The 15130-nt window shown below is 34.1% G+C and overlaps 1 protein-coding gene across 2 annotated transcripts in view; it reads right to left on the bottom strand.

Moving 5' to 3' along the window:
• LOC131154189 (topless-related protein 3-like) overlaps positions 1-8500 on the bottom strand; it is a 28220-nt gene extending 19720 nt beyond the window's left edge. For both annotated transcript variants that reach the window (XM_058106777.1, XM_058106779.1), the window contains exons 1-15: positions 8196-8500; positions 7559-7738; positions 7357-7470; positions 6636-6794; positions 5918-6092; positions 5686-5815; positions 4927-5042; positions 4625-4760; positions 4396-4505; positions 2842-2911; positions 2695-2768; positions 2522-2617; positions 2326-2418; positions 531-658; positions 81-315 (exon numbers count right to left, since the gene is read on the bottom strand). In XM_058106777.1, coding sequence (XP_057962760.1) covers positions 81-315; positions 531-658; positions 2326-2418; positions 2522-2617; positions 2695-2768; positions 2842-2911; positions 4396-4505; positions 4625-4760; positions 4927-5042; positions 5686-5815; positions 5918-6092; positions 6636-6794; positions 7357-7470; positions 7559-7738; positions 8196-8275 — 1896 coding nt within the window. In that variant the 5' untranslated portion in view covers positions 8276-8500. The remainder of the gene's footprint in view (positions 1-80; positions 316-530; positions 659-2325; positions 2419-2521; positions 2618-2694; positions 2769-2841; positions 2912-4395; positions 4506-4624; positions 4761-4926; positions 5043-5685; positions 5816-5917; positions 6093-6635; positions 6795-7356; positions 7471-7558; positions 7739-8195) is intronic.
• Positions 8501-15130: the final 6630 nt, after the last annotated feature.

The following is a 15130-nucleotide window of genomic DNA, read 5'->3' as shown; positions in this document are numbered from 1 at the left end:
CAATTAACATGATGATATATGAGAATTGATCAAACATAGAAGTGTTTCTAAGAATACAAAACCAACCATGAAATACTGACCTGGAGTCCAGAGTCAGCATCTGTACTTGTGAGGAGACTGGTATTGTCCATGTCCCAAAACTTTATCTGGCCATCTTCACCCACAGCCAAAAAGTGATTTTGTGTTGTGTCAAACTGCACGACACCAGCTGATTTCTTTCTCAACCCTGAATATGTCCTTTTTATTGCTCCCTCACTTTCATTCCATTCAACCAGAAAAGAATCGCCATCTTTGCTCGTTCCACAAGAAAATAATCTGGGAAAAATCCCAATTCCCCGTAATAAACCACAGAATCCAGGACTAATTGCATATTATTTAATAAAATAATTTTCAACATCGTTGCTATGACACATCCAGTATGGTGCAAGAAACACTTTCTGTACAACTAAATACACACTTGCAGACATGCATGTATATAGTGTAAAGACACAAAAAAAGTGAAAATTACAATTGGATTTTGCTATTGTTACCTGCTTCCATCTGCACTATAAAGCATTGTAGTGCAACACTGTCCAGGAGCATCATAATCAACTCTAGAGCCCATATTGTCATACAGCCAGGCCTTAATTTTCCCATCAATAGCAGTTGCAAATATAAACTGCAAAATAACAAACAAGAGTAGAACAAAAGGTCAATTAAGTTATAATCTGTTGCCCATTTCTCCATGTTAAAATATGCTGTGTCAACATGATTATAACATGAGAAAGTTGTCCACCACTGTCCAGCAACTTTTTGGATCCTTTCATAATTCTCCACCATTATATAGAGCACAAGCCATGGTATATGAGTGTTGCATGTTTTAGCACACTCATTACCCAGATAATTATTCTTATTGTTGTTTAATCGATGCTTTCTAATCTAGATTTAGGGAGTCACCATATGGAAACACACTCCATGTCACATCTTAAGAATATTCTGGCCAACATCATTAACTAAACAAAAATACATAATAAAGATTTAGCATCAGCCAAGTCCGGTTCTCAGTTCCAGAGTAGCTCCACAGTATACAGGTAAACAAACACAATACAAAGTGTACTGCACTGCTCGGTTCATAAAAATTGAAAAAAGATGTCACAGTCATGGAAGGTTGGCAATGTGATCAGGGAACCATTAGTCCTGCATATAAGGCAGTACAGAAATAGTGATCTGATGCAATACAAATGAAACAGATGGCTTAGCAACATAGTAGTAAAGATAAAGTTGGCACGATAAAAAATGATACGACACTTTCTGCTGAAGTGACAGCAACACCAACAATGACCATACTGTTGAGGAGTTTGTACTAGTGGCAGACCACTACACTGGTGGTGCTGGGGTGTTCGTTACAGTAATTAGATCTACGATCTGGTAGTAATGGATTCAAAGTGGATTCGTAGCACAGCATTCAGCAGAGTGTGGTGAGCACAACATGATCATTTTCACAAGCAATTGACAACAGTTAGGGTAATATAATATTCATGTTGCAAATTTATTGGAATATCAAAGAACTCATATTCACAGATTGCACCTACAACAGAGAGCCTAAAGTGCAATCAGCGTTCTTAAAACTATTTTAATCACTAATATTGCAATCTTATCCATGAATGAAAAATACATTCAAGTACCAGTACACTTTTTACCCATCTTCCTCTGAATTGAAAAAGTACAAGAAATGGTGTAATCATCATTTCTTTGGAGTCAACCGGCACTAATGCAAGCACTTGTGAGTTACAACCAGCAGATCAAAATGAGCATAAATTCAACTAATTTATTTCAAAAATAATAATAATAATAATAATAATAATAATAATAATAAGAACTGTGTATGTAAAAAATTTAACAGCCAAGGCACAATGCTCCCACGCAATTGGTATATGAGGAGGGCATGGTGTACATAGTCTTACCTCCATGCTAGGAGAGTAAAACATGTATGTTACATTTGACTATGGAATTTCTATTCCTTGGAATAGAATGGAATAAGATGGACATGTAATAAAAATTGTACAAGGATATAATAATTTTGAAAAAAACCACCCATGCAAAAGCTGGTGCAATACCATCCAACATGGACTAGGATAGGAATACACATTCCCATGGTAAAATTTGGGAATAGTCATATCCTTTTCTATTATGACAACACATCTTCTTATATAAGCTAAAAAATCCTTGTATTATGACCCTTCTATTCACCAAACATAACCTTAATGTATGTGCTTCCCAACAGGTCACAAATGTATATACTAACAGGTAAGAACCAAAAAAGATCTTTCCTTTTAATTATCATACCTGGATGTTTTCTTTGTGATGAGGGCAGATAGAATACACCGGTGATTCATGGCCTTCAAAGCTGTAGAGTTTCCGTCCCGATAAATCCCATACCTGTTTCACTCCTTCCATTTAGAGAATATAGATAAAAGGTAAAAATAGATGGATCTTCTAACACTTGCCAAATCATTTCTTGAAAATATTTGATACAACTCACCTTTATCAATTTATCATCTCCACAGGTTACTACGCTCAGTTGTTTGTTTGGATGAGCAAAAGCTAAATCATTCACTCCCCCAACATGAGCATCAATCTGCAGGGACAAGGATGCAAGTCAAGCTGCAGCCAAAAAAAAGGCATTGACGGATGGGCTGCGAAATCTCTACACACCTCTAAATGTTGGCGTAGATCATTTGATCCAGGATAAGCATACAACTGAACTAAATGTTTGCTAAATGCAGCCCCTGCAGCATATAAAACAATAAGAAATATAAACATGAAGTTCATAAAATCTGTTTCATTTGTTAATTCACATACCTATGAAATTTCCATCTGGACTCCATGCAACACGATTAACAGATATTGGAGCATCTTTGCCAATGGCCGTCTGTAAGAAACCATCAATTGTAAGACTAACCAATTACTTCAAATTGTTGACCATCAGAAAAACAGGGAACCAATCAAACCACATCACAATTCAAAACATTGGCCTGCCCAAGACATATTATACATGGACACACCTTTGACATGCCTTCAAAATGTCCTGTATGTGAATCAAAGTAAAAAATATAAAACTTGCACATTGCCCCAAAACGGCTGTGACACAGGCTATTTTGCAATATGGCTTTAAAAAAAATTGCTAACAGTCACTTTGTGAAGTAAAGAAATGTGACTTCAAGATGGAAAATGTGACAAAAAATTTTAAAAGTAACGTGACTTGAAAAAATACAACCCAAAAACAGAAATTTTATTCAAAAGATTATCTTTTTTACTATATAGGCAAAGATAATTGTTGAGGGAAAAAAAAAAAAGAAAGAACAAAACAGGAGAACAAGATGTCCTCCTACAACAAAGAAAAAAATTCAATAAGACTACCCTCCAACCCCTTTGCATATTACTCAAAGGAACTTAGGAACCCCTGAAAATATTCCTGAAACTAAGGCCTTAAGTGAAGCAAGAAAAATCACTCTATCCCAAAACAAGAAAGAAAGCAAACCTATTTATAAAATTCTACCACTCATTTTCTTGCACAGAACCCAAAATATAGCAAACAAAGCACATTTCAGCAACATCTGTCCTTTCTTACTCTTATCAAAGCCCCGAAATTTCATCCCCATAAAATTACCACATAATGAGGGCCCACCCACATGTCAAGGGAAAAAAACTTGCACCAGCCTAAAATTTTTCAAACCACCCAAGACTTGTCAACCTGAGTAACTAAACCTGGAACCAGGCCCCTGTCCAAGGGAAGTTACATCTATCCTCCAGGCCTCTCAATTATGGTCCCAAGAAGGACACCACCTTAAAGCAATCAACCACTCCATGGTGAGTTTGTGCTGCCAACCTTGATTACAGCCTGCTGTTCTTGAGGTGCATCTTTCAAAGGTTAAAATTTTATTTTACTAAAATAGAATCTAAATCATAAAATTCTTTCAACATGAGTGCGAGCTTTTTTATTTTGGTGGCTTCAAGCACTTGGTGGTGGTTGCAATTTGTTTCAGCAGCAGAGGCAAATGGGGGTAATGTTGTACCAAGGTTTTGAGCCTCAATGACTGAGGTGGTGATGGAGTTGATTAGTTGCAAGTGGCTATGATTTCCAAGTGTCATTGAAAAGGAAAAGCGTTCAGAGTGAAGACTCAAAGAGAAAGGAGGAAAACAGGAAAAGATTAGAGAGAGAGAGAGAGAGAGAGATAGAGAATAGAAAGAGGAGAGAAAGCTTCTTGGTTTACTTCCCAGTTGCCAAGTTTCAAGAAAACATGAGGGTTCCACATCTGTTGCTGTGGCTCAAGAATATATTCCATTATAAAAGGTGTAACACCAAGTATGCCACCAAAAAAAAAAAAAAAAGGAAAAAAAAAAAAAGACAAGCACCTGAAATGCCATTGAGCAAGCTGTCATATCCCAAATCTTAAATGGCTTTGAAACCAGCCTCTCTCGCAACGCTATTTCCCAGAGGGTAATTTCACCACTTCGAGCACCAACTTCTCAAAATACAGTGAGTGAGAAAATGAAAGGGAAAAGGGAGAGAAGAACTCTCTACTGCAACCTATTTGATAGGAAGTTAACAATAAACAATAAATTAATAGTAAACATGAGATACCCAGAAGCAATGTGTGGTGCAAAGGGTGAAAATCCATGCTTGTGACAGTGGATCCTTGATGCAAGGTGAAAGCTACTGTTCTTGGAAGATCGTCCAGTGAAAACGGCGCTTGCTGACGGGCTGTTGGGTATGTAACCTATACATTTATAACCAGAAAAAAGTACAAGTCAACCAAAAAAAGAAAAAAGAATGAATCATGTCAAAAAAAGAAACATCCCAGATATATTTTAGTAGCACAATGATAAGATGTATGATTAGTAACTGATAAATGCACGCGTGAAAGCATGAATTTTCAAGATTACCTCCTCAATGGACTGTGCAGGCCGCAAGCGTTTCATCAGATGTTCATGATCTGGATTCTGATAATCAACCATACCTAGAGTTGTTGGGGGTGTTCTTGGATGTTTTAATATCGAAACTATTCAAAAGAAGAAGTAGATTACATCAATGCATACAATTATAACCCTCAACAACAATTCATCAGAAGCACATTGAACATTTTAAAGAGGTAGCAAATGTAATGATCTTCTAAAAAATGCTACCTTTGCGCAAAAAAATTGTAATTATTCCATAAATATAAATTAAAAAATAACCCCCCTCCCCCCAAAAAAAATAGAAATAAAAATAAAAATAGAGCAAAACAAAACAAGTGAGAGAGAAAGAGCTCCCGAATTAAGGTTAGCACCAAAAGTGGGGAAAAAGCAAAGAAAAATGGTAATGTAAAATGGACGTCTCTTACATTTACTAAGCAACCAAGAAAAAAATTTGTTGTGTAGGATAAAAAATTGCTTTTATCGTGCATAAAGTGCTTTTATCAATCCCAATAAATAAATAAACACACGTTCTCATAATTCAGTTTTTTTTTTTTTTTTTTTTTTTGTAGTTAATTATGACTGAAATATAAAATTTGTTGTGTACTATAAAAAATTGCTTTTATCGTGCATAAACTGCTTTTATCAATCCCAATACATAAATAAACACACGTTCTCATAATTCAGATTTTTTTTTTTTTTGTATGTAGTTAATTATGACTGAAATATGAAGCCAAATGAATGCCTAACCTTGATTTGGTGGAACAGGTATTGATGATGCCGTCACAACAGTTGCTTGAACAGATGAAGAAGCAGCTGCATTTGCCATCCAGCCAGCTAAAGCATTAGCATTAGCAGCAACTGCAGTGGGTGGAAAAGGCTACAAACAATAAGTGAACATAAAGCATTCATCAGTATACCATGAGCAGGTCCTATCTCAAGGAATTAAAAAATTTTAAAAACTTAAATATGAACACCATACGCCATGTGCTCCAAGCGACGTATAAACAGCAGGCTTTGCAACAGCAGCAACTGGAGGATTGATAGGTGTAGCCCCAAGAGCCCCATTTGGAGGAGTACATGCGTGGTCTGTGAATAAGGTTTTAATATCTGGATTCGGCCTTGGATTCTTGCAGAGTTGGTGCTGCCAATTCAAACTGGATTGACCATGAACTTGTATCTTAGGGGTCAAGCATACATTGGACAGCACAGCAATTGAAACCAAAAAAGCCAACTTTAAGCAGCTTATTTTGTTTAGTGACTGATAAAGAATGTCAAGTCTGTTTACGCATAGAATAATCCCTCAGAGAATCTGCTTGTGTAAATGAAGGAGCTTCATCCACCATGGAAATATACCAATGAAAACCCTGTGCGAATAATTATTGACTTCCTCCCAGCAGGAAAAGAAAACAGTAATTATTGATTTCCACAAAAACTCGAGTGTGAAAAATGACTACACCTTTAGAACTTTTCTTTCCATCTTAATAAAGTTATTGCTTTATTATTTAAAAAAAATTAGGGCAATTAATATCCCCTTAGGTTTAGTAAAAAGTCGCAGATCTCCCCTAAGGTTCCAAAAACCCAACAGACCTTCCCAGACAGAGCTACACAAAGCATAACCATAGCTTTGTGTTGAAAACAAAGAGACAAAATGGATAATCAGTGACTGCATATTAATCACTCACTCTTCACAATTTTACCTTTGATTAATGAGCGTCCTCAATCTCGATGACTTTAAAGAAGGGAAAACAAGTTTGTCACGGAAAAGGGGATTTGCTTCTATTAATTTTTTAAGCTCTACCAACATTATGCCACGAGCTGTTTTGGTGTCCCCATACTTTGAAAGCTGCTCATTTTCCCTGATTATAAAAGGACAAGTATAAATTAAAGAAAAAAAAAGCTTAGTAAATATTAAGTTCCATTAAATGAGACAAATTTAAAACGAAAACAGTGGTATGCATTTATATCCCACATCACTAAAATCCAAGCCAGCATGGAATTAATACAACGTAAATGTAAGTGATTTTTTCTTTTCTGCTCGGCAATGCATAAATAGTCACCATAGCAAAAATCCTAGAATCCTAACCACTTGGGATTCCCCTTTTTCCGTTCAATTCTGTCCAAGCTTCTATAAACAAAGTAAATTACATTTCATCAGGATTCTATCCACAGGGTTGATCGACTTACTTCTCCCCCTCCTCTTGTCCACTTACTTGGGGTTTCCCTTTTTCTGTTCAACTGTGTCTAAGCTTCTATTAATGAACTAAATCACATATCATCGTGCCATTATCCACAGGATTGATCAACTTACCTCTCCCCCTCCTCTTGTCCATGTACTGCCATACGCTTGAACTAAAACCGTACCACAACGACAAAAGCATCAACATACCTTATACGTATATATTCAACAGTTTATAATACCTGAAATTGCTGAGAGTTAAAAGCTGAGTAATTTCCTTATACAAATCCTCATTGAAGGTCGAGAACACTTTCAAGTCATTCACCAAGATCTCAACAGCCCTCGCTTTGTCTTGCCTAACATCATTTAAACGACCCAAAAGAACAGATATTATAAATCTCAAGAGATATAAACACTTTTTAATAGACACAGGAAAAACTATACCGATCAAGTGCTTCTAGATACTTCTGCTTCCTGATTTCAAAGAATATCTTCATGGAGTATCTGTTATCATCAACTTTGGTAAACCCAGATAAATACTTCTCGACTTCTTCCCATTCTCCTGCGTGTACTTTCTCTTCAAAGTACTTCATGTTGAAGAAAAACCCTGATTCTTGCTCAAGCCTGCACAAAACCAACACAGAATACCATTATTTGTTTGAAAATGTTTCCAATTAAACTATGTTGACTAAGAAAAATACTTATTTAACTGCCAAGAAAAAAATGGAAATTAAATAAATTAGTCTAAATCTTATCTAAGATTCATCAATGACTATAACCCAAGAAAGCGCACTGATCCTACACCAGACATCTGACGCAACCGAGCTATTATTGACAGAAATGTAAGACAATAAATAAGAATTAAAATCAGAAGTCCCAGATAATTCATTATTAAAGAAATTTTTTCGTGTACTCCTCTTTATTATTTTTATTATTATTTCTAAATTGAGACATACAAACGTCTGATTCAAAACTTTTTATACATCCTCCTTCGATTTTCCTCTTTTTTTCTCAGCAACCAAAATCAGACAAAGACAAAACGGAGACAGGAACAGAGAAAGAGACAGACACAGAGGCTTACTTGTGCACAGACTCCTTAAACTTCTCTTCCTCCAGAAACTGGAGTATCAGAAACACCAATTCTCTGCTCAGAGACGACATTTCTCTCCAAATCAAGCCCCAAACTCCAACAAATCCAAGAAAACCACAAAAATCAGGGCTTCTCGGCACCAGAACTCGAACGCACTCCCAGAATTTCTAGGGTTTCTGTTCCCGCAGAAACGAGAAAGCTTGACAAGAAAGGCTGCTTCGAAGGGAGAGCGAGAGAGAGAGAGAGAGATAAAGATGAGAGAGAATGAGAGAGAGAGACTTGGTCTCGCTATCTTCGATGCGTTTTGCAGGAGTCTTTCATTTTCTACTGACCTATCTGATAAGTTATGGCACTTATACCTGATAATCTGATAAGTTCTCGATAAGCTATCATTGCGTGAACTGCTAGAAAAAGGGATGTGTTGTTGCGGATTCGAAACCACATTCAAATCTAGTTGAATATTCGCGGTTTACGTCCACTCATTGGACTTGGATTTGCTATGGTCAGAGAATGCCACAGCTCTGTACTTTATATCCCATATATTCTGCCACCCGGCAGTCACTTCGTGAAATGTCACTGCCCCTGCCTGACTGCCACGTGTCCCTCCTTTGCCAAACTCAAAATGATGTCGTATTATCCATGCATTCTAATTGAAAATTGCCCCTTTTATGGCATGTCTTTTTTGAGTTCTAAAAATGTCGTAAGTAAATTTCAAAATCCTATAGTTATTGGATTTTATGCTGTTGTTTTTTATAATATTTTGAGAAAAAATTTGCCTTTTTACTTTTTTTTTTCTATAATTTTTTGGAGTTCTCATTGGCACGTACTAGAAAAAATTATGTTTTATTTAGTAAAAAATTGAGCTTTTATTCGAGTTTCATTAAAAGCATATTAATTCTATGCAGTATTATGTGGGTAATTCTCATTCTACAATTTTAAAAATATTCATTTAAAAACGTTAGTTTAATTGACACTTTTTTAAAAAAATTATTATTAAAAATATTTTTTATTTTTATTTTATAATTTTAAAAAAATATATAAAAATGCGACTTTGTTTTTTAAAATTTTTCAACAAAACTTTAAATTATTTTTATTACTTTCTTAAATTTTCATATCATTAACATAATATTTTGAAAACAAAAATTAAATGTTTTTAAATAGGAAAATATGACTTATTTCGTATTTGTTATATGACTTACTAACATATATATATATATATATATATATATATATATATGAGAAATTATATTAGAAATATGCCCCCTATATGTGCCCATGTAGTGGGGAACCCAAAAAAATTTTCGGGTAAGGACGAAAAAAATATATAAATAAAAAAATTTAAATTTTATGATTCAAAAGACTCTTAAATAGTGTTTTACTTGTAAGATCCTTTAAATTTCTCGATAATGTAATGCTCGCATGTTTATTTTGACGTCAAAAATGACCATTGTAATTACATATTTTTTGAAAATCTTATCCTATTAACCTTATTAGTCATATCTCATTTTGATTATAACAAATACTCTGGTATCTAATGATTAATGAGCTTGTGTGCAAGACCAATCGGAAGTATCATATAGTACACGCACACGGCACATGAAGTGAAGACGTGAAGACCTTGTTTATGTTGTATTGTAATTTAATCATTTATTTTGGCCTATAATAGTCAATAGGATATGGTCTGTAATATTTAATGCATTTAATGCATATAAGAACTACAAAACTCAAAGACCATAGAATGACTCTAGGTCCTCACACATCACTTGAAAAGCAAATGACCATAAAAAGACCTTAGGGAACACCCTTCGGTTGACTGACACGGAATTTTTTCAGTGCCTTCAAAAAGACCTATAAATGACCCTATGACACTCACACATGCATATATATGAATGATCATTTGAATAGGGTGTTTGCATGCTTAAAAAGAACCGAAATGCACTTAAGTTGCATGTTCGGTCGACCGTATTACTCAAGTACAAACTCCCTCGGTCGACCGAACCGATGCCGGGTCAACAGTTTGACTATGGCTCGGTCGATCGAACTTCCCACTTCATTACCTTCCGGTCGACCGAACCGATCACAAGGTCAACGTTTGACCACTTCCCGATGGACCAAACTTAGTTAGTTCAAATGCTCTCGGTCGATCGAACTCCCTAGAAATCAATTTTTTAACCACCTAGTCGACCGTGCCCAAAATGCAAACCAACACCCTGGTCGACCGAGTTCCCACGAGTGGAACTCAATGGTCTAGTCGACTGAACTTAATAGTTCAAATCTTCCTGGTCGACCGAACTGCCCTAATTGAGAAAATCGCCTTTGGAACTCCGAGTCCAGTCGACCGAACTCATAGTTCATTTCTTGCCTGATCAACCGAACCTCAAGAACTTCGATTGACCGGTGCTCTTGGGTTGGACATTATTTTTTACCGTGGTTTAATTTTTTAAACAGGGTTAATAGGGTTAAAATGTTTTAAAACAAATATAATAATACCCTACACGTCCTAACAGCTATAATTTTTCCTATCTCTATATATAGGGCTTCATTTGCAATAATTTGTAAGAAATTAGCCAAAATAATTAGCAAAAATCCTCTCAATCTCAAAAACATATTTTTGCCTATTCCACTCCATATACTCTCAAACATTCATTCCTTTGATACATTCTATCTTTATGAGAGTGTTATATTGTGTTATTGATTATATAGTGTGCTCATACTTCCATTTGCTTGTTTGTTTATTTGATATTGATTTTGGAGGGTTAAGCAAAGAGTTATCCCACATATTTTACTTGATAAATCTTGTGTTGGGAAAAACTCATTAGCTCGAGGATCTTAGCATTGTCATTGCAAAATTCCTTAAAGCTTTATTTGCTTTGTGTGTGTGAAATATTTTATAAAGTTAGATTTCAAACAACTCTTGTGCTAAATACAAGTTTAGAAAATATTTTTGAATTCATTTGAATAAATATTGCTAACATCTTTGAAACACTAAGCTGATATTGAGATTTCATATACTTTACTTTCAAAGATTAGCTTGTTTGAACACTCTTGTGCTTGATTAGATAATATCATTATATTGAGTGTAGATTGCACACATACACCAGTCAGCTTACAGTTCCTACATGTTTCGTGTGAATTGATTATTACTTGCGCGTACTGGGTACATATATGCTTTACATGAAAGCATAATCACTGTATCAGTTTCTTTATTAATAAATTTGTTGTATTTCCAGGCGTAACCTGAGAGGGTGGTAATCCAGCTTGGAAGGATTGTATTGGTTGAGGTCAACCATGTGTTAATTAACTTGGTTGTAAAGATTGAGGTCAGTTCTGTGCTAATTGACCTGATTGTTTTGATGTCACTCCACCCGTTAAGTGAGTTTATAATGGTAATCCTTGTACTTGTTAGCTAAGGAGGGGACGTAGGCAATTTGGCCGAACCTTGATAACATTTCTAGGCATCGTCTCCTTTACTGTTTTATTGTGCATGCTTGATTAAATTTCTATTGTAATTTAAATTCCATTGTATATTTGCATTGATTTGTTTTACATGCACTAAATTGATCTTATGTTTGTGTAATACTGTTGATTAGTAGATTGACTTATGGGTTAAAATTTTTAAATACCAATTCACTCCCCCTCTTGGAATTGTACCAAAGCTAACATATCCACATAATCGAACAAATATATTTGTATGAAATAAATAATTTATTTGAAAATAAGATATTTTAACTACATCGTTACATGTTATATTTTTTAGGTTCTATGTACTAAATTGCATCTTATAAATAAATATAAAAATAATATGAATTCGTAATAAAAAAAAAGAAAAATAGAAAGAAAGCACTTCCTAAAATCTTCTTATAATTGACTTGCCTATTTTTTTAAGAATGGTGGCAGCATAGTATTTTTTTTTTAGTAGAACAAACCTTTAGTTTACTAAAAAGTCCTTTCCATTTTAAAAATTCACCGGAGATGTCTGCCTCCATTGAGTTATATGTAAGTCCGTCACTTGCTCACAGTTACAAGTTTCAAATATGTGAAAAGCAGGTCTTAATTGTCATTTGACACATATCTCAAAAATAGATATACAAATAACATACAATGAAACACATTTATTCAAGTGGTACACGAATCTCAAACTTGACTTGAGCTTTTGCTTCGCCTGTTTGCCATGATAGTTGATGACTGTCCACATATTTTTTCAAGTGGTGACACCTACATAAATCTCAAACTCGACATGAGCTTTGTTTTGCTTGTTCACTATGTCAATCTATAACTATTCATGCATTTATTCAAGTGATGACATCTAGGGGTGAGCATAATTCAGTTAAAACAAAACTAGTTGAGTAAATTCGCTCGACTCGGTTCGATTAAAAAATTTATTCGATTTGGTTCGATTTTCATTTCGATGAATTTCGGTTTTCGAATTGATTTTTTTGGTTCAGTTAATTCGGTTAACTAAATTAACCAAATGGTATAAATTAATAATAAATAATTATATATATATTATATTAAAATTTTAAATCAATTAAAATTAGTTAATTGATTTAACTAAAATTCGGTTTAGTCGATTTTAACTTTGGTTAAATACAAAAATTTGGTCAATTCAATTAATTAACTAAATTTATCGAATCGATTGAATGCTCACCCCTAATGATACTCACATGAATCCCAAATCCAATAAGAGTTTTGTTCTACACATTCACCATGTGAGTGGATGACCATTACAAACCCAAAACAACCAGTCGTTACTTGATATAAATTATATAATTTAAATTGTTGGGAATTTAATGTACATGGGCTAATGTGTTGACTTTTTGAGTTCGATTCCTATTTTGATGCTAACAAAGCACGTGTATTTTATGTGTGCATTTAAGTGCGTGAACAGGTACATATTTCATACCACACATGAGATCAAGGGAAAATGGATACTAGATGAACTTAAAGAGTGATATTGTTTAGCATATTCCATAAAGACATGAGAGCAAAGAAAAAGAAGAAGAAGAAGAAGACATATGTTTCAATTTGTAAATGTATTTAGTTTTCATATTTGGTCTGTAATAATGCATACATCCTACATGATATGATTTGAATGTTTAGATGACCGTAGTTTGACCATAGGGAACCAAATGATCTTAGGGTACTTAACATTTCTAAGAAAAACCTTTTTCTAAAAGACTAAAATCATAAAATAAAATAAAAAGTTTTAAAATAATGTATGGTCATATTTGGGGTAAAAACAAACTTCGGTCGATCGATGTTAGGTTTTTAGGCTAAATTCAAAAGTCTCGGTTGATCGAACCCTTTTAGTTCAAATCAACTTGGTCGACCGAACTAGCCCTAAGTCAAAAGTTTGACTTACTCGGTCTACCAAACCCTTTTAATTAAATCAGTTTGGTCGACTGAACCAGCCTTGAGTCAAAAGTTAGACTTGCTCGATTGACCGACCCACTTTTGAACTGAACTTCCTCGATTGACCATCCCTTGAGAATCTCACTTTTCCACCAACTTGGTTGACCGAACTCATAATTCAAAATAGTCTTGGTAGACCGAACTTAAAAAATGGTCAACCGATCTTTTACCTTGGTCGACCGAACCTACGAAGGGTTCGGAATCGGTCTAATACGGTCGACCAAACCTATAATTTAAAATTGCCACGGTTGACCAAACTTATAAAAGTGGTCGACCGAACCTCTCGGGTTGTTAGGTTTTACTGTGGTAAATAGGGGTTAATTTTTTAATTAAACATGGTTAAAATTTTTTTGAAATTCCTTTTATGTCCCCAACGATCATATTTTGGTCAACGTCTATAAATACCCCTTCATTTGTTTAAATTAGTAACTTTAATTAACTCCAAATTCTTTTTAAACTTTTATCAATCAAAGTTCCCCTAAATCAATTTTTATTATTAAAATTATTCTTTTGAACAAAATCTTTTAAACAAAACTCACAAACTCTCTTTCCATTTACTTATTTCAAAATCACTTTAGAAGAGAGTATATTTATTTTGGACATTTATTTTTATATTCACATGCATATATTCTCACTTATTATTTATTTTTGAAAATCATTTTTGAGAATATAGCTTTGGTTTCTCCTGGTCATTTCTTTTGATAAACATTATTCGAATAAATTATTTATTACACAAATATTTTTGAACTTAACTCTCATATTTTCCAACTATATTTTTATTTGTAAAAATCTTTGTTGGAAAACATATTTGTCATTTATATATATTCATATATATTATTTGTGCAAAAATTATTTGAAGAGCAAACTCTAAGTTCTCCTATATTTTTATTAAAATCTATTTTTAAGAGAAAATTATATTAGGATTATATTTTTGAGTATTTTATCATACACATCATTTCTCAAATATTGAAAATATTGTTTTGAGAAAACATCTTTTCTCTACTGAGCGTAACTCATATCATACTAGAATACATATTGAGCTTAAATGTGTACATTTCTACTTGTATTTTTAAAAATATTATTTTGAACAAAAAAAAAAGTTTTAATGTATCGGTTGGGTTTATCACGTAAATTGAATTAGGAAGTCTCAGCCCTATAAGTGAGAACGGTGCAGTTCAACCCGAAAATTGAATTAGAGTCTTCGCCCCCGTAAGAGAGATAAGTTGGGTTCAATCTTGTAATTGAATTAAGATTTATTATAACAACATCTACTCCTCTCATTTATCCAAAGGGTTTGACAAAAATTAAAAATTGTACAAAGTTTCATGGATGTCGGCTGCAGCTAATAATTGCTCTCGAAATTATTATTCTTTTTTTGTTTTATAACTTCTCTTTCCATGAGCTGAGATATTGAGGGAATGTGGGCTACACGCTCTCTGAGGCATAATGCGTGTATTTAACTCGCGGCAACTTGTTTCCGTACGTGTAATGAATAATCAATTATCACCACTTTT

The sequence above is a fragment of the Malania oleifera genome, chromosome 4, assembly GCF_029873635.1.
Source record: "Malania oleifera isolate guangnan ecotype guangnan chromosome 4, ASM2987363v1, whole genome shotgun sequence".
Classification (NCBI taxonomy): domain Eukaryota; kingdom Viridiplantae; phylum Streptophyta; class Magnoliopsida; order Santalales; family Ximeniaceae; genus Malania; species Malania oleifera.
The sequence above is the reverse complement of the archived record's forward strand: the minus strand, read 5'-3'. Positions and strand labels throughout refer to the sequence as shown.